This window comes from Clinocottus analis, unplaced genomic scaffold (assembly GCF_023055335.1).
Source record: "Clinocottus analis isolate CAN_PGR_092001 unplaced genomic scaffold, fCliAna1.0.p SCAF_5, whole genome shotgun sequence".
NCBI lineage: Eukaryota > Metazoa > Chordata > Actinopteri > Perciformes > Cottidae > Clinocottus > Clinocottus analis.
Window position 1 is genome coordinate 1,893,325 of NW_027176207.1, and position 26,121 is coordinate 1,919,445.

A 26,121-nucleotide genomic window follows, 5' to 3' on the forward strand; every position below is an offset into this window, starting at 1 on the left:
ACTCTTCTGTTTTCCAGCGGACAAGCTCAAAATAATCCCGCTGCATTACATAACAAATCTGACCATAGATTTCCCCTCGGTGGCAGCCGGCTCAGTCGCAGCCCTGAATTCAAGCCGCGGCTTCACATGCACATAATATTGAGAGGAAACAGACAAAACGGAGCGCATTGCCGCTGGGAACTGACACGATGATGTTTTGTTGCACGTTGCGCCACAGTGACAGTGTCTTTTATGGGAAATCAGCCGAGTGTAGCACTGGATGCTCTCACCAGAAACTGTAGGTGCTGCTCCTCTGTGTGCTCCTGCTGGCGGGAGGGGGGCGGGCTAAGGCCCGGTTGGGGCGTCACTCGCAGCCACGACTCCTCCTCCTCTCCGGGAGTCTTCTCACACCTGGATGGAGCTTCATCTAATACCACACACGGGGTCTCTCCTACAACCTGACAGGGGCAGGGATAATCAATCATTCAGTCATTTCATAGGTACATAGGTAATCTGAAAAAAGTCAAGATCCCCAAAAAAAAAAACTTACAAGTATAGTCCCAAATTGTCAATAAATACTTTTTCTGCAGTGCTATTCAATTCAATTCAGTTTATTTTGTACAGCCCAAAATCATAAATACAAGATTTGCCTCGGAGAGCTTTACAATCTGTACACATAACATCCCTGTCCCAGAACCTCACATCGGACCAGGAAAAACTCCCACAAATAAAGATAGAAAAACCCTTTTACAGGGAAAAAGGGGAAGAAACCTGAGGGAGAGTGACAGAGGAGGATCCCTCTCCTAGATTGTTTAGTTTTTTAAAGTTTACTTGTGGAAAAGATGCTTGTGGTGTTTGTTGCTAACTGATACCATTAGCTCACCTAGCACCACGGAGCTAGCTGACGTTACAGATACGGAGGACAACGGAGTTGTTTGGCAGAAAGAAAAATAGTTGCCCCATGAAATGCTCACCAAGAGGTCTGGGGAGGATCCTGAGTAACCAGGTAACAATCTAGATCGTTAAATAACGCTCCAGGTAAGAGGGAGAAACATGTAGATTGGATTTTGGGGTGAACTGGCCCTTTAAAAACACAATACGGAGAGGGTAGCAAACATGCGATTGTTATACTGAAAGGTCACACTTAATGCTACACCCCCTGCTGTGAAAGAGGGATTAGCAGCAAGCCTCCTTCACAGTGGTCCAACTACAATTAAAGAATAATCCAGGGGGGAATCCCCTCCAGCCTGCAGCAGGACTACCACACATTAGCAGTGCAACACATTGGCCTGTTCTTTCTAATTAGGCCGGGTGCAGTGACTGAAACGTTTCACAGTGTGTGTGTGTGTGTGTGTGTGGGGGGGGGGGGGGGGGGGGGTTCCTCAGCTATTCATTTTTATATGAATCAGATGATTTGTCTTACTGGGCTCTGGGTGGGGGGCAGGCTGGCATTGGTTGAGGGTTAAGAGTCGGGAATCAGTATCTAATTTTAGAGCAAACCTACTTATGCTCAAAGTAGAACTGTGCTAGTGCAGCCAAAGTCACGACCTGGTAACAGGTTTAAGGCGCTGCGCTGCGTGCTGCAAAGTGGGATCGCTCCTCCACGCCCTCCATTCTTTTACATTGTCACTCGGCCACTAGCGCTCCAGACTTCAGGCACAGTTTTTACCTGTGACAGAAACGATGAGTAATGTTAAACCAGTCACACTGTTACAAGTCAACTCCAAACCGATGCAGTATGTATTCAACTCATTGGTTGTTTCATCTAGGAGTAATTACCTGCAACGCATATTTCATATTTCACCAAACTCTGTTAAGTCTTTAGTATGATGATATTTTCCAGATAGAGCCAGAAGAGAAACACACTTGGATACCGAGGGATTCTCAGTAACCACAGATAACAAGACATTTGCTCCTTCACACAAAAGATACACGCATCCATGCAGTATTATTATTATGTATCTCTCTTTAGGGCATGGGCAACATTTGATGTGTTTTTTCTACCCCGTCTTTGCTGTATAAGCGTATTGTCTGTTGGCTATGTGTTGTTTTCAGCTGCTTGTAGCACTATTATTTCATCTTAACAGCTAAAAACTCCCAACTGACTCCAAAGCGTTACAGTTCCATTGTAGTTCCAGTGGAAAAATAAAACATGACAAGAGTTATGAGTCATCGGCTCATCGTTATATTAAGAAACCCAAAAACTGTCACTCAAAGCAACCTGATGACAAAAGGGTTCAAGAGGAATTCAGCTGGTTCTTATTGGTATGACATAACACGATGTATCCCAAGATGCCCGTTCCCAGAATCCTTTGAGTCTGCCCTCTGTATTACTACTGTTTGCAGCACAAACAATCGTTTTTGGGCTGCAAAACACGCAGATGCCGTGAGCTCGTCTCCCTTTCATCAGGGAAGGTTGCGGTTTATTGTCAAGTTCAAGCATCATCGCGGCGGATCGACCTCGGTGCGGAGCCGATGTGACCCGGTGGGGCGGTTTAGCACCACATCAGTGTCATGTCTGTGAAGTTAAGCGAGGCTATCCCTGGTTTATCGTTCGTCTAGGGGACCAGATGGTGTTAGTAGTGGTGACGAAAGGCCGGCAGGAGGCACTGATGACATTGGCTCTCGTGCAAAAAAAAAATGAATAAAATGTGCACAGGAACGAGGGCTTTAAACGAGCGCTCTGCTGATTTTCTTCTCATTAAAGGTCCCGGCACATTCATCACAAGTGCACATGTGCCAGGTGGTCCCAGCATGGCTCCTCATACCAGTAGGGCGGCTTAAGTGTGTAGAGTTTGCTTTAATCTGGCAGCCATGTGCCAAGGTGGGAGTGACTGAGGGCAACACCTCGATGCACCTTTGAACAAACTCCATCTTTCTTAACTATTATTCCAGTGCTTTGTTTTCTCTTCATGACATCTCAGCATCTATAGACATGACTCTTTTATCTTCTATCATGGGTGACTGTGAGGAGAATTATGAACTTTACATGTGGCTTCACATTAATAACATATTATGAACGGTGCTATGAGTCTACAGGTGGGAAAAAAAGAGCAAAGGGAAAGCCAGAGCTCACAATGACGAGTTCAAAGCAAATATAATCAGGATTCAGGCGACGTGTGATATAATGTCGGCATGGTTTTGACAGATGAGCGCCGTGGGGGAATATTATATAATGCCCACAATGTTGTGAGGAATAAAAGGGCCGTCATGGAGAGCATTACACCGAGGCTTAGGCTTTCATGAATAATTTCAAAAGGTTTATGTGCCAACACACTAACAAAACTTAGTGTGACTGAAGAAGCGGTGCAGGGTTTACACATCTTACTTAGTCAAGGTTTTATTCTCTATTCTCACTCGGACGATGAAAAGAAAAGATGGACTGAGTCGGTGTTAGCGCTCCAGCTGATTCAAATAGCGTCCTGCAAAAACTGTCTATCCACATGCAGCAACAGAACTATGATACATAGTTCAGAGCTTCTTCAAAGCTCTTGGCACATTGTGTTATTGCTCAACTATAAGCAAAGAAATATGTTTTTATTTTGGGTTATTGCATGGTTTAAAATACATGAGCTAAAACAGGAGGAGTACAGACGAGAGTCGGCTTTCTGGCTTTATAGTGTCATGTCTGAGCAGCAGTATGGTCCCTCTTTCTGGCACATAAACCTGTTTTTAATGAGAAGTAAATCCCATTCACTTGAACCAGAGGGGGAAGGATTCATCGGCAGAGGAAACGCCTCTTACCTTTAACTGCTTTGATCATTTCAAGAATATTTGATGATGTTTAAATGGAGGTGAATCCTGTCACAGCGTGATGAGAATGAGTCCTCAAAGCAGCATGCAGCCTATCGAGTGTAGGGCACGTTGAATAGATCAATCATACAGTGTATTGGCAAGAAGTTTGCAGCTTAACTGATGACAAACAGTCAATCTGTTTTAAAATAAATGAACATCTGTACGAAATCATAATACATAGTTGCTTTTAAAGCATGCCGTGGTTAGCGTCGGCTTTAAATCTAAATTATCATTGCAGCTTTTATTCGTAAATTTATTAGTAATGCCATTTCTGCAAAACAGGGCCTTCAAACACACTCTGCAGACAAACACAGTGTTGCTGAGGCCGCTGGAGTCAAATTAAATGATCGATGAGAAGAATCTGATCGGGCAAAGCTGGCTGCTGCTCCGAGTGAAAAGATGCTGGACTCTGCAGTCAATGAATCATCAATTACATCCATCATGCACTCCTGTTCTATAGATCACATGATACAATATTAGCCTGACATGCAAACGTGTGTCACATTTGATGTTATTAGAGTGCGGAGTGAACATTTTACTGTTTGCTTGCGTTCAAGCACTGAGTTGCAGCTTGATTGAATGTTTAGCTCACTTCCTACATTCCTCTGCTTTCTTTTAATTTCAGTGTCGATGCTCTCGGTGACTTTAACAGACTGTGTGCCCGCTGGCGGCGGCGAGCTTTGTCTTTTGGCTAGACTGGGTCACGACCGACGGAGACATCTGTCCCAAAGCATCGACACAGACGACTGACACTCGTTTAAAACTTTGAAAGCAACGCGATCAGAAACGCCTTTTCCTGCCTCTCTGCTCCGCGTGCTCTTTGCAAACGCGTTTCAATAGCTCGACATGTTAAACTGAACTTCTTTTGAAATTGAAACGTATGCATGAAGCGATTGTTGGCTTCTCAGTCTCAGTGGTGAGGAGGAGGTGTGACACAGCCAATAATTATAGACACACACTCCAATCTTGCTGAATTATTATGCAATCAGTATCAATGGAGGCTTGATGGAGGAAGCGGCCGCGTCTGGGGCCTCAGGATGGGTTTTGCAGACGAGTCCTCATCACGAGAGGCTCGCCTCCACCGCACACACTGCTGGACACGACGAGGTGCCGCTGTGTACACTTCACACTGATGTGGTCCATATATACTACAGGATCAAGTACACCTTGGGCCCGTGCGTTAGTACGCAGGGTCAGATCCCATTCAGCAGGCCCTGGATGCCATAAGCACATTGGTGTAATCCCTGCAGACTACTGAAACGGGTAACTGGATCACTTCTTTTAAAAGCACCTTAATGGATTGGCCTGGCCGTTGATTTTATTTTTAATACGGAGCATATCGATGTCCACCAATCGCACTCTCTGCCCACCCAGTCGCTAAGTCGGCCCCCGTCTGAATTCTGCATCTGGAAGCTTCGAAATGTGAGCGTTATAAAAGCGGGTTTCTGACAGGCTGCCCTTGACTAGGCCTCGTGCACGTCCCCGTCTTTCTGATTCGGAAGAAAGTGGCAGTCCGCCGCAGACATGCGGGATTTAGCAGGGGGATTTACTGAAATGAATATTTAAAAACTACAGCTATGACAAGCCTAAAGGAAGAAAATCCCCTTCGCTGCGAGGTCTTATTGTTGCACCAACACAGGTCCTGCAACATACTGATAATCTTTCAGAATAAGCTGATGATTTTAATATCTAACACAAACGCAACGCTCGCTGCCTTGAGCCAATGCTCTCACACTCCCGATACGTCACGACGCTGATTAGTTTTCAGTGTTAAGTCTCAACTTTGAGTTCCTGCGCGGCTGCAGGAACTCACATCCGAGCAGACGCATGGAAGCCGAGGACGGACGGCGACTGACACACACACACAGGCGACACGACTCGTAAAGTGACCTACCCCTTTGGTGTGATCTGTGGCAACGTCGAGGCTTCCCCTGGCCTGCTAGTTATCCAGAGCAGGGCGAGATAGAAAAGTGTCTAGTGCGGCCGGAGTCTTACCTACCACCCAAAACCCTCTCACCGCTGCCACAGCAACAGAGAGCGGATTACTGGACTGTACCATTCTGTTGTTAGAGGGGATTAGAGTTCACACAACATGGCCCCTTTCTGGGTGTGCGCGTGCCACGCAGGGAGCGTGTGTGTGCGTCAGTCCCACAAACGGGAGATTACCACAATCGGCATTCTCATTCCAGCTTCACGGGCTGAGAATTTGCTCTACTTCACAGGCGGTGGAGTATTCTGCAAGAAAATAACTCCATAAGAAGCATAAGCAGGAGGCATGCCTCGATGTACAATGATATTAATGCACAATCTCAAAAAGGACAATTTAAAAAACACCCCTATTACAGATGTTTTAGTGGTGTGACCAACTACATTTCACATTTCTGCATTAAGTAACCTATTCATAGAGGATTAAATGGAAAGGGCCTTTTTTAGTTTTTCCACCGAGCACTACTTTTAAACAATGAATTTGCAGGTTCAGTATTTTTCCCCAAGAATGCCGCCGATCTTGGGATTAGAGGACGAGCCGAGGCCCGTGGCTCTCGTTCTACGATGTACAGTTGGTGCTTTTTTTTCACATGTTTCGGCCGGTGACTGAAACTTCTGCGCATGGGTTCACAGGGTGAAGAACGGTTTCTAAGAACCGATCAGAGAGGAGAATTAAATGAAGAGAGGATCAGAGCGTGTGACTTCGGTATCTTTGCTCAGGCCCAAGTTCAAGGCGTGGAATCATCTCATTATGGCTTGCGGCAGATTAGTATCGAGTCCAACGGCAAGCCATTATATAACGCCGCAAACCAGCATCCATGCCAACACAAACATACACTAGGTTGCAGGGCCGCAGCCTGCATTACGGTGCGTTTACTGTCTTACAAACGGTTCTGTCATCGCTCGTGTAGGCGGTCCAAACACGATCTGGTGTTCGTTTGTTATCACAAGCAATTTACATGAGCACCATCAGCAGACCAGTTCTTTAAGAATGAGCGACAGTTTGTCTCCCTTTACACTGACTGACTGTCTTCTTTACAAAAACAGATTCCAACTACAACAGAATTGACCGTTGCCATTTCAAAATGATGTACAGTTGACTAGATGCCATCAGATTAAAAGAGCATAGACAACGTTTTCTTGGAAAAATCACTTATGGCCAACAGGGGTCAGCAAAGAGTCGCACTTTGTGATGAGGGGACTTTACCTTGTCTTCCTCTTCTTCCTCCTCCTCCTCCTCCTTGATTCCCCCACACCTTTCCGGGCCCTCGGGGTCAGGACAGTCGTTGTGGTGCTGCCTGGATGAGGTGACCGACAGCTGCCTCTGCAGCCGCAGCACCTCCCTCTGAGACTCCCTGAGAAGCCTCTCAAATTCCACTCTGCCAGATGGAACAGGGGAGCCCTACACACACACACACACACACACACACACACACACACACACACACACACACACACACACACACACACACACACACACACAGATAAACATAGATTCATCAAAGGCCACCGCAAGACCATTAAGTCGTCGCACGTCGTCAAGTCAGCACATTATGGCCGCCGGTCTTCTAATTTTAGCAGTTGGAGGTTTTAGAAATGCATCCTGAGTAGTAGTAGTAGTAGTCACATCTCTTCTAAAATGTATATCTTGCATCGTCAATTGTACTCTGCAATTTAGAACTGATTTCAAAACACTTAGAAATTGTGTTTAATAAATCTGTTGAGATGAAAGTAAGTAGTAATTATAACAGAGGAGACATAACAACCAAAGGAGTTCATGCAGTAGAACTGGTTCTGGGTCATGGACCACCAAAAACATCAAAGTCACCTGATTTGGGCATCACATGTTGAAAAGTTGAACATGGGATCCAGTGCAGACGCTCTTACTGGATCAATAGACAGCCTTGATGACCCGTCTTTATAATACAAAACCCAGCAGATGTTCACATTCAGCTCTAAAGTCACTGGAGCAGTAATTAAAAACAGGCACTTAGAAAGGCAGCCTGTTCCTGCACTGTCATCGAGTCATCAGCTGTGACGCAGCCTTTCTAATACGGGTTTAAGAAGGAGTTAGGATGAGTAGTACCCACGTCGTCCAGCAGAGGGCGAGCTTGTGGCAGGGATGACGGGTTCGGATTAAGAGATGGGAGATAAGTGGTCTCCACAATGAGTTCAAACCAGGGTCCACGGTTCAGACCGGTGACTGAGGGGTCGTGTGAGGCGTACCTTGGTGGTGGCCTGCCGTGCCTCCAGCTCCCGGCACTCTTGCTGCAGGGCGGCAATCTCTTTGTCCTTAGACAGCAGCAGGTCGGCGTGCTGGGCGAGGTCGCGAGCTCGCTGACGGGCGAACGCCCTCTTGTAGTGCTCCACCGACCCGGGTCTCAACAGCGACGGGGAGTTCACCTGCACGACAGCCAGAGGGACAGTTCTGCATTCATCACCAGAGCGGAGTTCAAAGAGGAAGACAACTTTTTACTGGGGAAATATTCTGATGAATCACGCTTTCACACAAACTGGCTCTCTTAACATCGGCAAAGTGAAGATAGACGACCAGATGTCACACAGAGCGGCATGAAGGCGGTCAAACGCTACTTTTCATGAGAATCGTGCGACAGGATCTGATTGTAACGTGCCGTTCAGGTCATGTTTCAAGAGATTATTCATGAAATTATTGAACACCAACTTCCCCGCTAGTCTGCTAGTTGTGGGTAAAACTGCATCGCATCTGTAATACTAGGTCTGACAAAATATTTTGATATAATAGAAGTATAGATGATATCTAACGGGCAAAGAGCATGAGACTGTATGGAAATCAGGTCATGATCATTCTGGCCAAAATGATTTCTATTTCCGATATTATTATCACAAAGTATGCTTAAAACTCTTAAAATGAGACTGAAACGTACTTCATATATATATATATATATATATATATATATATATATATATATATATATATATATATATATATATATATATATATATATATATATATATATATATATATATATATATATATAGATGTTGCATCACAGATTTGCTGACAAAGATCTTGAATACGGTTGTGACAAACATAAATAAGGTAATCATAAATCATAAGGTCTCCCAAAGGATAAAAATAGACTTAGTCTTCCTTCAATAAATCCTGTATTTCTTAACTTCTCTACATCATAGCGAGCAAGTCACTCAGGTGAGGAGAGTCATGATTATCCCGACAACAGAAATTCACCACGATCAACTCATTGATCGAGTGTTTTATCGCGATCCGTTGCTTCTCTCCTGGAGATGAATTACATCTCAAGAGGCTTTCGGCTGGAAAACGGAGTTCTTGCAGCCCAATGCAGTGATGCATTAAATTATTGAATAGGGTGCCGGTATTTTTTCCAACAAGGCTCCCATTCATCACACGCTGAAACTATTCCATTCAACCCGTTCCCGGACATTGTGCTGAATCGGGTGGCGGCGCTAGATAATGAGTCGCTGTCGAGCATCTGGGTCACGGCGAGGGACGAACGAGGGACGAACGAGGGACGAACGAGGGACGAACGAGGGACGAACGAGGGACGAACGAGGGACGAACGAGGGACGAACGCGACCGGTGGTGAAACAGTTTGGGCTCGTTTCGTTCGTTATACCACTCTGAGGTTGGCCTCCTGCAGTTTCCGAGCCCTCTCCTCCAGCCGCTTAGCGAGAACAGACAGCTCGGTGTTCTTTCTCCTCAGACGTCTGACCTTCTCCTCAGTCTCCGGGGCGCTGCTCTTCCGCTGGAGAAACACACGGGGGAAACAAAATATTGTCAGCAGACAGCAAAAAAAAAAAAAAAAAAACAGCCCGGCGGCGAAAACGGCTAACACAAACGCAGCAGTGCCAAACCAGAAAGGATCTCAGGAGTTAAAGGTTTGGAGAGTGGCAGTTTGGTGTCATCTGTTACCAGCGGGACTTCAGGAGCTAAATGTGGGGGGGAAAGGCCAACACACTGTCCAGACATTCATCTATTTATGAACAGAATATAAAGAGCAAGCAGCAGCAGGAATAGCAGCAGCACCTCACGTAAAACAATGCAAGTTTTAAACTGTGTTGCTCGCTGCTCCTGTGCACCTGGCCTACTTTCCAGGAAGTCAAGACTACAAACTCGTGTTATTTTTAGTCGTACCAGCAGGCCGTTCTCCTCCCTCAGTGTGGTGCAGGTCTTCTCCAGCTCGTCGAGCGCTCGCAGGAGCTCAGAGTTCTGACGCACCAGGAAGCCGTAGTCGGTGCCATTCTGCAAACAGCACACAAGCACAACGGAGGTTACACAACACAGTGTGTATTATTTATAAAACAACACCAGTGTCTGTTCTGAGGATCGAGTTTGATTTCTCGAGCGCCGACAGACGACAGCCGGACTAAAAGGCTTTTCATTAGGCCGACTCCATCAACCCGCCCGCGGCGCCGAACACCTCTTACGCCACATTAACGCGGCGCAGCGGGAAGGAGAGCGCTGCGCTCATGCCGAGCTGCGAGGGCGAGGAAGAAAAAACAAGGGAAGAAACAAGGAGAATAAATTGCATGAATTGGAGTCAGAAAAAAATCACTTCATTCATTTTCCTAAATTTAAGTGTTCAGATTGTGGGGGAAGGGAGGCGTTGAGGGTCGAGCTGGCACACAGTGAGAGCAGATGGACAGATGGGGTGAACAGATACACATGGAGGTAAAGAGGAGGGTTGGTCTGCATGTGCCTACCCTTAAACTGAAGCAACACAGAGTGAGGGGGGGGGGATACCCCATCGTGGATGAAGCACACGGACGGCTCCACATGTGAAACACCGGTAAACCTGCCTCATTACCAACGTGAAACAGCCCTCCGCCGCAATCACACAGATGACGGGCGGTCCGGCGGCTCCCCGGAGGGTTTTGCGACGCTAATGTACCTGTTACTTAAGTCAACACTAATTACCAGCTGTGTACTGGAGCAGCAGCTGAGGCTCCAGTGTGTGTGTGTGTGTGTGTGTGTGTGTAACGGTAACGCCGGACACCCGGTCTGAACGTCTAGTCGGTGGGTTGCAAAGAAGTGCCAGAAAAGACCATGTGGTTTTCATGGAAATAATTCCTGTTAAACTGTAGAAGTGCTAGCAGAGCAAAAAATATTATCTTCACGACGGTCGAGAGACACAAAGCAGCAATGAATGCAGAAAAACATCCCGTGGTCTCGGCCAGAGCCGCGTCCTGAAATACATGTACAGTACTGTACAGTGTGCTGTATAGATCAGGATGAAACGCTTGCAGTCAAAGCAACAATGTTATCACTATTTGACAGTGTAGACAAAAAAAAAAAGTAGTCCGTAGGCTTCTTCACGGACGTTTAGGATCAATACATCCAGTGACTCAGCAAGTTAACGCTCTCTTTGGGAACGCACTGCAGTCAGCTGCTGCCAGACAAACAAGATGATTTGTTTGTTTTGGCAATTTTGTTGTTATTATGAAGTTAAAAAATAAATTAAAAAACATTGTTAGCACATTAAAAAAAAAGCTTCATGGAGAAAAATGTACCTTTGTTTACCGGCCTAAAGATTGTAAAGACATTTGTGGTTTTTATATTTTACAACATGAACCAGAAGCAACTGTAACTAATCTGCCAATCGATTCTTTACACACTTCACTATCAAGATCAGATGCAGGAATCTTAACGCATTATGGTCAGAGGGCTAACACACACACTAATACATGTGTGGGATTCTCTCTTCTTTAGATGATATATTAGGTTATCACAGATGAGCTGCACACTAAAGCGTAGATAGCTTGTCCTGTGAACCTTGAGCAGCACTTGAAGACCAGATCTCTTGCTTCCTGGATGATGGATTCATTTTTCAGGGTCGCTGCTCATTCAACCGTCTCCGTTTGATTCATCTCTTGTACCGTAATGTGAGGAATAAGGGAGAGCTCGAAAGTTTTAAAAAAAAAGGTGATGTTTCTTGCTTTTAATGTGAATATGTTACTTTTTTCTTTTCTTTTAGAAACATTTAGAAAGCATTAAGCACAAAACTTAGCATCAGGATAAAAAGGAAAGGTTCAGACAAGGCTCTTTTTCAGAAGCTTTTCGACAAGGCAAGAATTCTGGTATGAAGATATGAAGAAGTGCAGAAAAATAAGAAAAAAAGACTGATATTGTCTTGGATATGTGAATGAAACAGGATGTTTTGAATACCGGGGTGGACCGCTTTTAACATAAAGCAGCAGCCTAACGGTCGTCAGCGCAGCAGCAGACAGCGGATCAGACAACAGTGAGGCCGTTAGCTGCGGGACGATGGCAAGAACAGCAAAGAAGAACCGAACCAGTCCTCCAAACCACAGTGAGTGCTTCTGCTTCTGGATGTCACACCGGCCGAGAAAAAAAGAAAAATGTAAACGGATACTGCGTCTGCAGTTGCAAATGTGACCAAATGAACTCATACTGCCTCGCTTACACTCGCATTGACGCAATAATCTGACGCTACAGAGCCTTTGTCAATGTTGATGGGACTACCGCATTGCATTGTGGGATATTCCTGCCCGTGTAGTCTTTTTCACACTGCAATATTTCCTTGGAGGATGCAATTCACAAACTTTTAGCTTTAATACGTTAACACACACGGATGCTACGACTCAGGCATGCGACACCAAGCCAACGGCAACACAAATAAATGTCATTGAAGTGATGCCCGAACACTACATCTAGCGGGAAACAGCTGCAGCCTAAACTTAGCCTAAGTTATGTCGCCTCTTTAATGCCTCAGCTCTCCGATGAACCTTTGTGTCCTTGAGAGTTATTCTGCCATCAGTTAGAGGAGCTGGTCCCAGAGCCCTCTCAGGACGACGGGTTGAAGCCCAAATCAATCACCTCCGAATGGAGGCCGGCCTCCGCCGCCCTCCATTCGGAGGCTAATGATCTTGGAGCGCGTCCATGTCTTGTAATTGTTCCCTGGGAAATCCCACTGAAATACGCCGGAGGTCTTTAGCCATGAGGTAATGCCGGAGACAGAACCCCCCCCTCTCCACCTCCCCATCCCCGCCTCCTGCTTTCTCTTGCTGCCACGGGGAAAAAGGGCTGCAGGTGGTGAGGTCCACTCAAGGCCAGTGTATTAGCATTCAGCCAGCTCTCCTCTCTGCAGCCTTCACATGGGCCTGGCTCAGTAAGCGAGGCAGACGTAAGCGCAGTAGCAGGAGGGTGGTGGTGGGGGGGGGGGGGGGCGTCTGTCAGGAGAGGCCGGGCCTCATGGAGCCATGTTGCATCAACAGCCGTCAAATATGGGAAGGTTGACTATTCTGTTTGATTGTGAAAACGGGAAAAGTGATCCGTTACTGATTGAGGTGGAATTCATCTACAATTCAGACTAAGTCTTGATTATGCAAATGACACCTAAAAAGGAACTGCGCAGTAAGCCAACATAGCTCGTTCCTCTCTCAGTCCTACGCGAGTGCAGCTGGTAAAAGCAGCGGGTGGATGAGCCTTGAACTGATTGCCAAAGACATTTGGCACAGTGAGAAAAAAAAACCTTGATGGCATCTGGTTTCATCTGGTGCGTTCTCCACCGAAGAAGAGGAGCTGAATCTGGTGGTTTTCAGATTACAAATACAAAGAATGTTGTACTTTCAGGTGTGTAAAACTGCTTCTGAGAGCCAACACGCTACCGGCCTCCTTGGTAAACGCAACTGGACCGCCGCAGAGTAACTGTAATGCCATTTATCATGACACGAGGTCAAAAAAATAAAAAAAGGTTAATGAAAACAACAAAACTTTATTGACGCACGGAAATAAAAGAGCAACATTAAAGATAGACTTCACAAGCGACACGCTTATCAATCATCCAGACATGTATTACTTGAATTTTATGACTTGTATTTCTCATAAAAAGCTGACACTGAGCTTCAGCAGCGAGCAGGCTGAGTTGCCTCTTGACTATCTGGGTCAGCTGCTGTTTTATGTGCCTCTGAGGCTAAATGAAAACGATTTTCTGGAATTCATCCCTTTCCTTGTCGAGAAGCAAAGACCGATGCGGATGGATTAAAAAAGGAAAACACAAGCAGATAGAAACCAGTCAATCAGGACAAATCTTCATGAATTGGCCACTCGCCGTGCGAGTCTCGTTTGGAGCCAATAAAACTGCTCGGAAAAGGAAAATGCCCACAAAGTGAGACGTGAACAGTGACTGAGTCAAATAAAAATAAATCTTCAAAACCAACAGAAGTAATGTATGTTTAATAGCTCCATCAAAGCATGCCACAGTGCGAATGCGGTAACATCCAAAGTGAGGCAAACTGTTCCAGTCTCACAGTTTCAAAGGGTTTTAATAGCAATGCCAGTAGATAGAACTTCTCTGTGCGTCGAATTAAAGTTATTGAGACTGAGACACAGCTAAACGCACTGAAAATAAAACACATGGAAAGAGAAAAGAAAGTACATTTAAAAAAAAAAAACAGGAACGTAAGAACAGTTGTAAAATAATGCTGCAATGAGAAGAAAACATAAAAGAAAAGTCCCACCGAACACAATGGAAATAAGATGAAAAGAAACATGGTTCAGCTCAATTATTAAGCAAACATCTGGAATATTTGATTCATGCCACCAGAACGTTAAAAAGAATTAAAAAACACGGACCGATAAACCAACTTCAGTAACTCCATGAGCCACATCACTAAAAAATAATACACACAGCGACAAACATCATGCCCGGCATGTGCGTCACTTTTTAGTGTCCCCTGGAAACTTCTGTTGGAGTTCCCTTCTGTGCGATTTCCGTATTCGGTTTTTAAACCTTTTTTTGATTGTGTGCCGTCAATTTTGTGAAAAAATGCTTTCTCCATTTGCTTGTGATCTGTGTTTCCTTCTGGGCCACCATACATCGTCCCGTTTCATTCATTTCCTGACCTACTACTGCGTTTTATGTGTTTTCTTGGATCATAAAAGTAAACTGCTGAATAGTGCAGTGTAATAGTAGCGTACATCTTTGAAGTATAGTCCATTTAGCCTTTAGTGTATTTTCAATGTTTGACAACAAAATGTAGGTAGAATCTAAATACAATACGAGACAAAGAGGACATCAGCAAAGATCTGAATGGATCATTAAATGTTCAATTTAGCCGTACATATTCATAAGGCTCCGCAGCAACATTATCCTTTTGTCTGGGATCCAAGGAGAAGCTTTTGTAAAGCGCATGGAAATGTCTGGTTTCATGGAAACACCAACATCAGCATTTTCAGCTGACAGCTAGAACTCCCCGCCTCCCTTTAAGTCTCTACGGAGCCGGCAAGACAAAGACACAGGCAATGCACGACGGGCACGCACACACACAAACACACACACATACATTTGGCCATTGTTAACTCTTTGTTGGACATGATATTGGTTAAAGCATCATTAGGTATTACAACCCATGAAATCCCAGGGTCTGCATCTGAAGCAGTACTTTAACATACCACTAATTATACCAGTTGTAGATCGGGGCTTTGGGACAGAAACGAGACACAGCTCATTTTGGGAAGGACTAGATGAGGGAGAGGGGGGCAGTAACACAACATGATAGTCGTTGTTTCAGTACAACAAGTCCTGGAGGCAGCAGCTTAATAATTCATAGCTATTAACATTCTACAATTTTTTTCATCCGGCGTTTCAGAACACTACAGATTGATTTTTTTTTTTTAGTACTCGCTGAGTTTCATTCAGCAGTGTTTCACTCAGAGGATTGACAAGAAGGAGGCAGTCTGCTGAATCTGGAAGTGTGCCTTAATTAATCCAAGCCTGGTCCGGTCCCGGTAATAACAGAAGGGAGGGAAAGGCCTCCTCCCACAGAGTCGACCCTGAACTGACTCTTGAGCACCGATTTAATTGCCAGCACAGGCGAGTAACTGAAAAACCTATAACCAGCGCCGACAGTGAATGGCCGCCCGCGCACTGAAGCGGATACTAATGGACTTCAACGCTATCAGCGAGGCGTTACAATTTAGAGCCAAATCAATGGCTCTCTTTATCTCCGTCTCCTGCAGGGACATCGGTGGGTTTCTAATGAGGTTCCTGGGATGCTCTGCTGTCGAACATCCTCTCAAGGCGCCAACGGAGTTTGAGGACGAATCTGTTTTGATTTCCTCCACCTGTAATTACAACGATGAAGGAAGGTGGCAATAGTATACGTTTTTACAGGACAACAAAGTAGGCTCGAAGTTATTTAAGATATGTGGTGTTGCAAAAATGTCTTACAGGGAGGATGCCATCTACGCCAGTCTAAAAAAAAAAGCCACAGAGCTGTTTGTGGCCTGAGGTATTTGCATTAACAGCAGCTCCCTCTCCCTTTCCTCATATATAAGTCATGAAGAAGCCCTCTTAAGTGTCCTCTCAAATCCCCTCCTGTATTTATCATGACTCGTCCCCCCCAGGGGTACCTGACGGTGACAGATTAGGGGGTCTCTTACTGCGTAGAGAGAACAAAGAAGCAACACGAGAGCCCCCCTCCACCACCACCACCCAGGCGTCCAGCAATCTACCTCCACCACCCCCTCATACAAACGTCCTCTGGAGGAGGTTGTGCACAAAAAAAAGCTGACTGGAAATGCTTGTTAGGGCCTTTCCCCCTCCATGTGTTTAGAATATAAGATACAGCACATCACCTTTATGTGGCACGGACTAACGAGCTTCCACCAACGGATGGTTTCCTCAACCATTAGACGCCCGTCAGGTGGAGTGACTTATCCATCTCTTATGCCAGTAGTGATTTCACGCTTTAATCCAAGTTAAGTCATGGAAGCAACGGTAACTTTGTTTTAGCATCCGCCGATGCATGGCGGGTGTACCATTCATTGCGATGGCTCATCCCATCAGCGTCCGCGTCTCGTCTCCGTTGTGACTCTAAAGTTTGTTCCTATAAACATTTACAACACTGGTAATTAAAGTCCATACGGTCACGGCCGCCTCGTCGTCTCCACGGCCCGCAAATAGAAATGTCACGATCCCCCCCCGAGCCTTAATAAGGTGTCAGACACGCGGAGAACATCTGGTGTTTTAAAAAAAAAAAAATTTAAATCAAAAGATGAACAGAAGGGGGGGAGGATTATCCCGTTTAGTGCAGTGTCAGCAAAAAATGGATGGCGGGGAGGCAGACTGTGGTGGGGATGATTTGTTTCGTCCTCGACCCTCCACGGGTTCAAAACCCCCGAGAGCTTCAAAAGAATATAACCCTTAATCTTGCCAAAGTAAATTGCATATGCATACAGGCCCCCCCCCCCCACACTCCCCATCACACTGGCACCAGCTCACGGTCGATTAGTGAATCTGACATTTAAATCCCCATCAGTCATCATAATAGAGAAAACGAGGCAATATTTGGCTTTTATTTATCCTCTTATGCACAACCCTGCGTTGCTTTTTTGCCCCCTCCAATGCAATATTCTCACGTCTTGAATATTGAACGCGCATTTTGAAATTCATGTTCATATAAAGAGACCCTGAAATTGGCATTGAAGTGTTTTCAGCAGCCTCTGCCTCGTGGATAAAAAAAAGAGAACAAGGGCCATTTAGACAATTTCATTCCCCAGGCTGGGCTGAGCGACTATGCAGCCAGAAGTGGAAGTGCATAAAAATAATTGGAAACAACGGACCTAACCAGCCCTGCAAGGACTGTGCCGCCAAAAATAAAGAAATAAATCACTACTCCTACTCTGTTACTGTCATCCTTGCAGCTCCGCCCAGCCAGCATCTCATCACCAAAGTTCAGGATGTTTCCGGTTGTGAGATTCTCACATTCTCAGTGAACACCATCACTGTGCCAACACGTGGCTGACATGCTGATGGCAACGCGGCCAGGTGACTGAACACCATCAGACTGGCTGAAGTATGCGGCTCAGTGTTTGTTCTGTCTGTGTGGCGATGGTACAATATTTACGTTACACTCAGGAGTTTAAACTACCTTTAAACAACATTACTGTTCCATACATAACTGCACGGCCCATATCAGTTTATCCTCCACACAAAATGTATCTCTCAAATATCCAACAATCAGCTGATCAATCGGCCAATTCCTCCACCATCAGTCGACCTCGAACACAAATCATGTGACATCATGATCTAGAACGTGAGGCCGACGCTGTACATTCAACGTATTCAGAAGAGCTCGGGGCCGAGCAGGTTTGAAAGTCAGTTTCCAGACGACGGAGCCATTATTAGAACACACACTGACAATTAGTCTTGAACAACAATGTCGGGCCATTCAAATGTCTAGACGCCGCGTTCCACAACAAGCCCTTTTTCGAGTCACATTCAATAAATACACATCTGGCAGAAGCGAGCGCTCCAGTAATGAAAGGCCTCGGCGACCTTTCTTGACATTCAGCCGGTCACCAAAATGAGTCTCCCTCTTCCTCCCGCGGGCAGAAAGCGTTTTCCCCCATCGTGAGGGGAGGCGGGCGAAGGTAATCAAGGGATTAATCTCGCCAGCAGTCTGGGAGCGGGACCAAATGGTACGGAAATGTCACAGGCAGCTGGAAGCCCTTTGGTGGACGCCAAATGTGTAGCCGTCTGGATGGAGACACCCTCCGTGTGATATCAGGCCCGAGTTTAAGCCTTTAAAGAGGCGAACGCCGTGGCTGAAGAACAGGTGGAGGACGAAATACCAACTGCTGATGACACAAACTGTCTCTCCCACCTTTAAACACCAGAGTAATTGCGTGCTATTGCTCTCGCAATGAATGAGGCGTCATAGTCTATGTTTGACAGGGAAATGGGAAGTAAATTAATGGGCCATAATAATAATAATTCATGCTGTTGTGGGTGTGGCATGCACTTGAATTTTAAGAATCTGTGCACCAGTGAGCAATAGTTAGAACAAGATTCAAGATGTTTTTACTGTCATATGCACAGATAACAGACAGTTATTTTATACAATGAAAAGCTTATTTTGCTCGGTTCTCCTAACACAGAATTATACTAAACTTAAGGTAAAAAATAAATAAAAAATAAGGCACAAAATATAACAGTATTTTACAAAAATATGATAATAGTATTGGTATGATATGATAAAATATGATCATAGTATTGCTTATTGTATCTTTATACACTATGCATTGCTACAACAATGCAATTTGTGGGAAAGTTCACATGTTGATGGTATTTCAGGAGGAGTCTCTTGAGGTTGCGATGGTTGAAATGGCCGGCTGCAGCAAACACAGCGTGTCCAGTCTCTTGTTTAACTAGCCGCCTGGTCAACAGAATGTATTCTGGTACATGCAGACATACAGAGCAGTGTGTGAAGTGGAAGTGGAGGCGACCCGCCTCCCACCCCGCCCCTTCAGTTCTCGCTTCACTGTGAGTGAACATGACAGCGAACGCCACGGCCGACCCGTCGTTCTGCAGAGAGTCTGCACCTCGCTGCAGCCAGACAGCAGCCAGACAGACAGGACAGCCATGTTTGGGCTGCAGTAGTGTGAGACCAATACTCCAGAGATTTCCCCTCTCACTGCTTCATCAATTATTCACAAGTCATACAACGCGGCTAGCCAATAAAACACCCTCATACGTGCACAACAAACACAAACACATAGACGAGCAGGACCTTGAGGCAAAAAGGAGGCGAATAGAATCAGCAACAGGAATAAATCTCACACTGATATTTCTCTTATCTGCCTCTCAAAAGATCCTGTGACATCACTGTATTTACTGAATCAATGCGGTGTCCAATGTTATTTAAGTACATGGATTTGCCAATGCATTAAATGATCCACAATACGCAATAATAAAGATTTCATGGATGCAAACAAGGCGACCAGCGAGGTCATACACGCTTTACACACACACACATCACCAAGACTACATATCGTTTACAACAAGGCCACCATTACGCCCTGAAACAGAACCCCACAAGTTATGAAAGTTTAAATTAAATCCCTATTTTTTAGTGTGCAACAATAATGTCACAGTCCACTGATTTCCAGGGTGTTCAGGGTTTCATAAAAAAAACACAACATGTGCAATGTGGAGCGTTTCCAGCGCTCCACGTGGAAGAAGGCAACAATATTTTTTAGGCAATCATCTCTGAAAATTATCAGTTTCCTAAATGAACACTGCTGGACAGAGGGACCTTTTTTCTAAAGACATTAAAACCCTTTAATCAACCCGATACGTGTCCGTCTCATCACCACATACTTTATCGGAGGCAGAACAATAAGCGGATGAGTCACAATTCAAAAGACTGCGACCTCTTTGAGGTTAGCGATTCATTTCAGGAGGATGGAAGACGGGGAACGTATTGGTTAAAATCAGGTCTTCTATAAAGACACAGCGCAGACGAGGTCGGTGGTGACCTGTAGAGCTGGCGTCAGCGCGTCACAGGGCAACACTCAACCGTATGTGTTGCTGAGCATCGGTTATGTCATCGTGTCCACAGCAGTTGGAATGACTCGGTGACAAGGTAACACGGCGTACAGTGTATTTACAGGCTGCACAAGCACAGCCGACACCACATAGAGCACAATTACTCCAACGTTTGGGTTATAACTGGACTAACTACGGTATCCATAGACACTCTCCAAGTCAAACAACCTGACCAGGTATTCCTAAAAGACTCCACTAACCGTCTGCAGTGACAGATTGAGCGCACGCTTAAGGTTACCACTGTTGTGTGGAGTACTTTTTAAAAAGACCACTTCATCCCGGTTTTAGCTTCACAATCACCATCACAGGGAGGGATTATATCTACGTAAAGGGTCTTCAGGGGAGCTGTCGATGAGAAACAGGGTTTTGTTTGTACTTTGTCTCTTGGTAGCTCCATTTGGAGCAGTGTAAACCCGTCAGTCATCAGCGGGGCAGCCATATGGTATCCAGACAGGTGTGTAAGAGTTGAGATCACAGAGGACCACACAGACAACGAGCTCATTAGCCTTCAGAGGAATCAAGCTCCTTTCCTCCAGGAAGTAGAGGGAGAGAAAGAGAGACTGACAAGTATAATTTGCACTCACAGATGAATATACCGTTGGCTTATTAGTCACATCAGCGACAGTACGATAACGACAAGAGCAAATAAAAACAAAAGGCATGCAAATATTATCTCCAATATAGAAAGAAGCATGAAACGATTACCTGAAAATAAGATGATACACCTGTTTCAATTCTAGGCCAGTTCAACCACATAGAGTAGCGGCACACAACAGATCTGCTGCATCAAAACAAGGCATGCTGGTTCCAGCTGAGTCTGACACACCAGTGCCCTCTCATATTCTGGGTCAATAACGCAGGGCGAGCATGGAGCACAATACAAGGCATGCTCTGTGTGCTGAGCCACACCGGATCATGGAGATCTGATGATTAACTACACTGTAAGAGCAGCCATCTTTCTACCGACTCCATTTATAAAGGGGGTTGCTGAACATGATGCCAATTTCCAGCTGCAGTTTCATTCACTTTCCTTCTGCTGTAGAATACCTGCTCTGTGTCTTGCATCAATGTTTTACTTCTGAAGAACTACAGAGGTTCATTATATTCTGATAACAAAGAAGCATCCTGCCGTACACACACAGTCCTCCATTATGGGTGGAATATAAGACAAAAGGATGAGGTACCCCAGATGCAAATAATGGTGTTATTATGAACAATAATCTAAGAGTGACAGACCCCTTCCAACCCCCGCTGGTCTGAAATGGACAAATAATCTATTCCTATTCATCATTTGATGCTCCCGCTCAGCTTCTGTGGCCGAGGATCTTCTCTCATGTTGTGTGTTGACAGTTCATTAGGGGCTTTTACTACGCTGCTATTGTTTAATGATTGGGTAAGGAAGTGCTGGGGGTGGGGGAGACAGCAGACATCGCTGCTCACACTGTTTTGCCTTGGTTAAAGAATGAAACTCTGCCTCACATTCAATCCATCCAATAAAAGAGGAAAAAGGAATGAGATAAATTCAGCTGAGGATAAACAATCTAATGAGATAAATATAATGGTCAGGGAGAAACTGCAGGACGATATATTGTCACAGAAAAATTTGCAATAACAATACTGTCCTTTTAAAACAATTTCATACCATTGATTTATTGATATTGTAATAGCATAATAACGCCGTTGCAGACGAGGTGACGAAAGCAGCGAAACCACAAGTGACAACTAAACGTGTCTCAGCGTAGTTTCTCTTGGACGTTCAGTTACACACAGTGGAAAAGTCTGATGATGGGAGGTGAACCCTGCTGGGTTTCATGGCATCGTGTCGGCTCAAAGGTTGGTGATATTCTCTGGTCTCACAGCGAGAAAACTTATGATCAGCAAACATGATTGAGGTCTGGTGCATTGAAGTCGTGCGATAAGTCAATAACTTAAAACATATCGAGGTCATGTCCATATATATCGTACGATAAGTCGATGACGTAAATATTATTAGTCCAAATATTGTATGCTAAGTGGATAAAGGTAAATAATAGAGGTCATGTTAATATCATCAGATAAGTCGATAAAAATTATCGATAAGTCCGTATCGTAAAAAAGGATCGAGCTCATGCCTATACATTGAATGATAAGTTGATCATGTAATTATTGTTATTATAGGCATTTAAAAAGCATATGTACAGTGTATGTGGACGGTGACTGAGTGGAAGCTCAACATGACACAAGTAGATTCAGTTGCCTTCATCTTCCCAGTATGTTTTACACAAACGGGCACTTTTACTTTACTCGTATATCAACCAACTGTATTTAGTGCAGCTGAACGTCTCGCAATGAAATATTCCAGATGTTAAAATCAATACTACTTTGCTTCTACTGGTACATTAAAAATATCCCATATTGGACGGAGTATAAGGTAGTCTGATGTCTTTTCATTGCACAGGCTATGTTATGAGCAGCCATCAGATACATGGCAAATCTGATGGCTGTCCTATTGATTTTCATTTGTCTACCATTAAGTGGATCTTCTGTGGTAATAGGATGTGCAGAGGTGTGAAAATATGTACAAGATCACAACAGGTCAGCATAATGGCTGACAGCCCCACAGCAGATACAGCTTCTCCCCCATATTAAGTGTTGAGAAAAAAGTGCTGCACACACAACTTCAGCATGACATCCCTGTGATCCAACACACATGATAATCCAACCACCTGTCCCAACATGTAACAGTGCAAGAGAAATGTTAAAGTCCGCAATGTGACAATTAAAAGCCATGGTTTGAGTAATCTGTTGACAATACGCCATCAACTCTACTCTTTAATATGAGTGGGGAGCCTCTGGTGTGTCTCCGGGCCCCAAACCATCAAGAAGACTGGAAGACCCACACTCACCTTGCGAATCCCTTCTGCTTCAAAACCATTCAGGTTTGCATAAAGCGAGTGGTGCCTTTTCCCCAACAGTGACGTCGAGGTGATATGAGCCGTGGCCGGGACCGCCTTGTCCAAGAGTTGCTTATCGTCCCGTTGCTCCGGCCCGCTCGACTCCGGCTGCTGTCGCCCGAGAGCCTCGGACACCTCCATCCCTCCTGTGTGCACCGGTGCAGGCTCGGGCTGCTCAGGCCGGGTGCACAGGTCGTACATCACTCTCTGTCAAAGTCAAACCGCGCAGCTGGGATCAATGTGACTTAAACGAGGTGCCCGGCCGTGACCGAGCCATGGCGGGCTTTTCATTTGCTTGGGAGGAGAATGACTCCGAATCAGCTTTGACAGGTCGACTTGAAGAAAAAAAAAAAAAAACATATAAAAGATGTCACTCTTTTCTCCAGCGGTTCACAAGGAGGGTTTCGTTAACAGCCGGGGCGAAGCGTCCCAAACCGAGCGCAGGACTGTTATTGCCGTACTTGATGTGAACTTAAATTTGCAAACCCCTATAAAGTGGAGAGTTGAAGCAGACACAAACGGCACTGGAGAAGTTTCTCACCTACAATCAGTTTGAGCAAGAGTCCGTGTGCCACATCAGAGACAAAACCAGTCACAGTTAAATCTGGAGTTGTGAAGAACCTCCCCCCCTCGCTCGGCCGCTGTGACGTTTACCAAAAATGAGGACAACCAACTCCAAAGGGATCTTACATATTTTCGGCCTGGGCTCCAATCAGTGTCATCGTCCTGCTAGCATTCTTGAGCATCCTGTGGTTAGTATTCATCACCGTGTAGCATTCAGATCCAGAGTCCCGCTGGCTGCACTGACATAGCCCGCTTCTTCATGCCGTACCGCTCTGTCGTTCTAAGTGCTGGTCCCAAAAAAAGAAAGAAGGGAAAAGACACACTAGCCCACTTAACCTATGCAACGCTGAAACAACACATGCAGGCCCGACTGAGATAGCAAAACAAGAAGAGACGTGCGATGAAGAGAACAAGAGAACGCTCTAACTAACAGGTTTCCACTCGGGTCCCCGGTCCCTCAGTGAGGCTGAGATGTGCGTGGCGTGTTGACTCTCCGGCCGCGAGTCCGTCCCGATGGACGCCGTGGTTGTCAAAATAAAAAAAAAAAGCATTTCATCCGGATACGATGCGGCTCGACAGGCTGTTTAATCCCATCTCGGTTACAGCGGCGAATAGGTGAAGAAAGAGGACGGAGGAGGAAAAATGTGTGTGCGTGTGCTTGCGTGTGTGTGTGTGTAAGACGGCGAGTGTCGCCGAGAGGAGGGGGGTAGGGAGGAACTGCTGCCGCCGTCCTATCACAAAAAGGCAGGCTTTGAGACGGGGCCCAATCATGACCGCGACCAGAGCTCGTTTCCATGGAGATGACGCTGGAATGATGTCGGCCGCCTCTCGAACAATCAATAGGCAGCACACACACTGCAACACACACACACACTGCAACACACACACACTGCAACACACACTGCAACACAGGGAGGCTGCAGGAGGCCGGGGAACAAGTGCGTCCCGTCCAGACTGGTTCAGATGTTTTACTGCGGTTGTGCACAAGAGAAACAAATAAGATGCCTTCGAGATAATGAATGCTAGTCTTGTGTTTTTAGCCTCAGACGCGGACATTAAAAAAAACATGTAAAGCAGCAGATTCAACGACACTAACAAGGCGGTTTAAGTATGATCCTGACATTTCCCGTATTTACAAAAAGGTATAAATCAGGTACTCCATCTAATTTTCTATCTAACGGGTGAAGCAGCTTCATAAATCTCTGTAGCAAGCTGAACACGGGCTGGAAGGGGGTTTGTTAAGTTATTGGGGATGCCGTCTGGTTAAATCCTCATTCAACCGTGACAAACTATACATTGTTTGAAAGCACAAAGCCTCACAATTATATTTAGGGGTACCACTTTAAGATCCATATATCACTGTGGCAGTTATCTTACAACAGGCCTGCAAGCAGAACAGTGAAGGAAATAAAAATAAAAAGATTTTTTTTAATAAACATAAATGCTGCTGCTAAAAAAATACTCCAATCCCAACATTGAGAAGCAAGTTGTAGCTGAACAGAGGAAATGCATGTGCCCACGTGTAGAATCTGTATTTCTCACCTGCAAACGCCTGGAGGGGCTCGCTCTCATGCGAGGTCACACGAGGCCAGGCACTGCAGTGGCTCGTTGAACTGCATCGGCCGCTGTGACAGATTCTTGCAGCTGGTTGCAGAAACGCTGCCGTTCACTGACATTAACAAAGAAAGTTGTTCCTTAATGTGGAGCGTCGCGCTGTGGGCGGTAACCCAATGCGCTTAATAAAGGTCGGGTTTGGTGCAGATACTGATCTGGCGTACTGTATCTGTGCAAGCCCGGTGACAAGCCAGACAAAAAAAACAATAACTCAACCATCAATCATCAACTCGGGCGGAAAATAGCCATGTCATGTTCACAAGAGCGGACTTGACGAGCGTGGCAAAGCTGCGTTCATGTGAGGAGGCTACCTTAAATTACCTTTAGGATTATTATTGTTCACACACAGTACATATCAGACATTATGGTGCAATACTGTTTAAACTAGATGCTATACATCTGCTTCTTTGACACCATGTTGTAAATGTATGAGCAGTTTATTTATTACATTTTTTAAATAGTTTTTGCCCTGCCTGTTCTCATCTCCTCTACAGCGGGTCAAAATGTGCTGGAGCACTCGGTGACTGCTTTGTACTGACACCAGGCTTGTTGAAGCTGCTCTGATGAAAGGCGACGGTCTGGCTTGTGTTCTTTTAAAGGTCAGTGTTAGAAAAACCCACAGCCGGGTGCAGCAAAGTTAAAAATAGACGTTGTGCCTTCATTTATTTATTTTTTTGCAAGTGGCAGTTTTCTGGTACGGTAACAGTATTGTCAACGCTAAGATTGTTCACAATAACTCGCTATGAAAACAAAGGGACATCCTATAATCCCCATACTGGTACGCAAGCAGTGTGTGTGCACTCGGTAGCACAAGGAAAAAAGGGTGAACTTCCAGTGACGGAAAAAAATTGAACAGTGAAGAGACCAGACAGATTCCT

General features: G+C 45.3%; 1 protein-coding gene across 5 annotated transcripts in view; it reads right to left on the minus strand.

The window, feature by feature from the left end:
- Positions 1-26,121, minus strand: part of LOC137802126 (RIMS-binding protein 2) — a 59,502-nt gene that overhangs the window by 28,307 nt on the left and 5,074 nt on the right. For 3 of the 5 annotated variants that reach the window (XM_068599725.1, XM_068599722.1, XM_068599723.1), the window contains exons 3-7: positions 9,914-10,021; positions 9,396-9,524; positions 7,987-8,163; positions 6,968-7,162; positions 270-437 (exon numbers count right to left, since the gene is read on the minus strand). In XM_068599725.1, the coding sequence (XP_068455826.1) occupies positions 270-437; positions 6,968-7,162; positions 7,987-8,163; positions 9,396-9,524; positions 9,914-10,021 (777 nt within the window). Of the gene's footprint in view, positions 1-269; positions 438-6,967; positions 7,163-7,986; positions 8,164-9,395; positions 9,525-9,913; positions 10,022-23,017; positions 23,273-23,755; positions 24,314-26,121 lie in introns of those variants that run through there. The other 2 variants (XM_068599724.1, XM_068599721.1) reach the window with 2 other exon arrangements.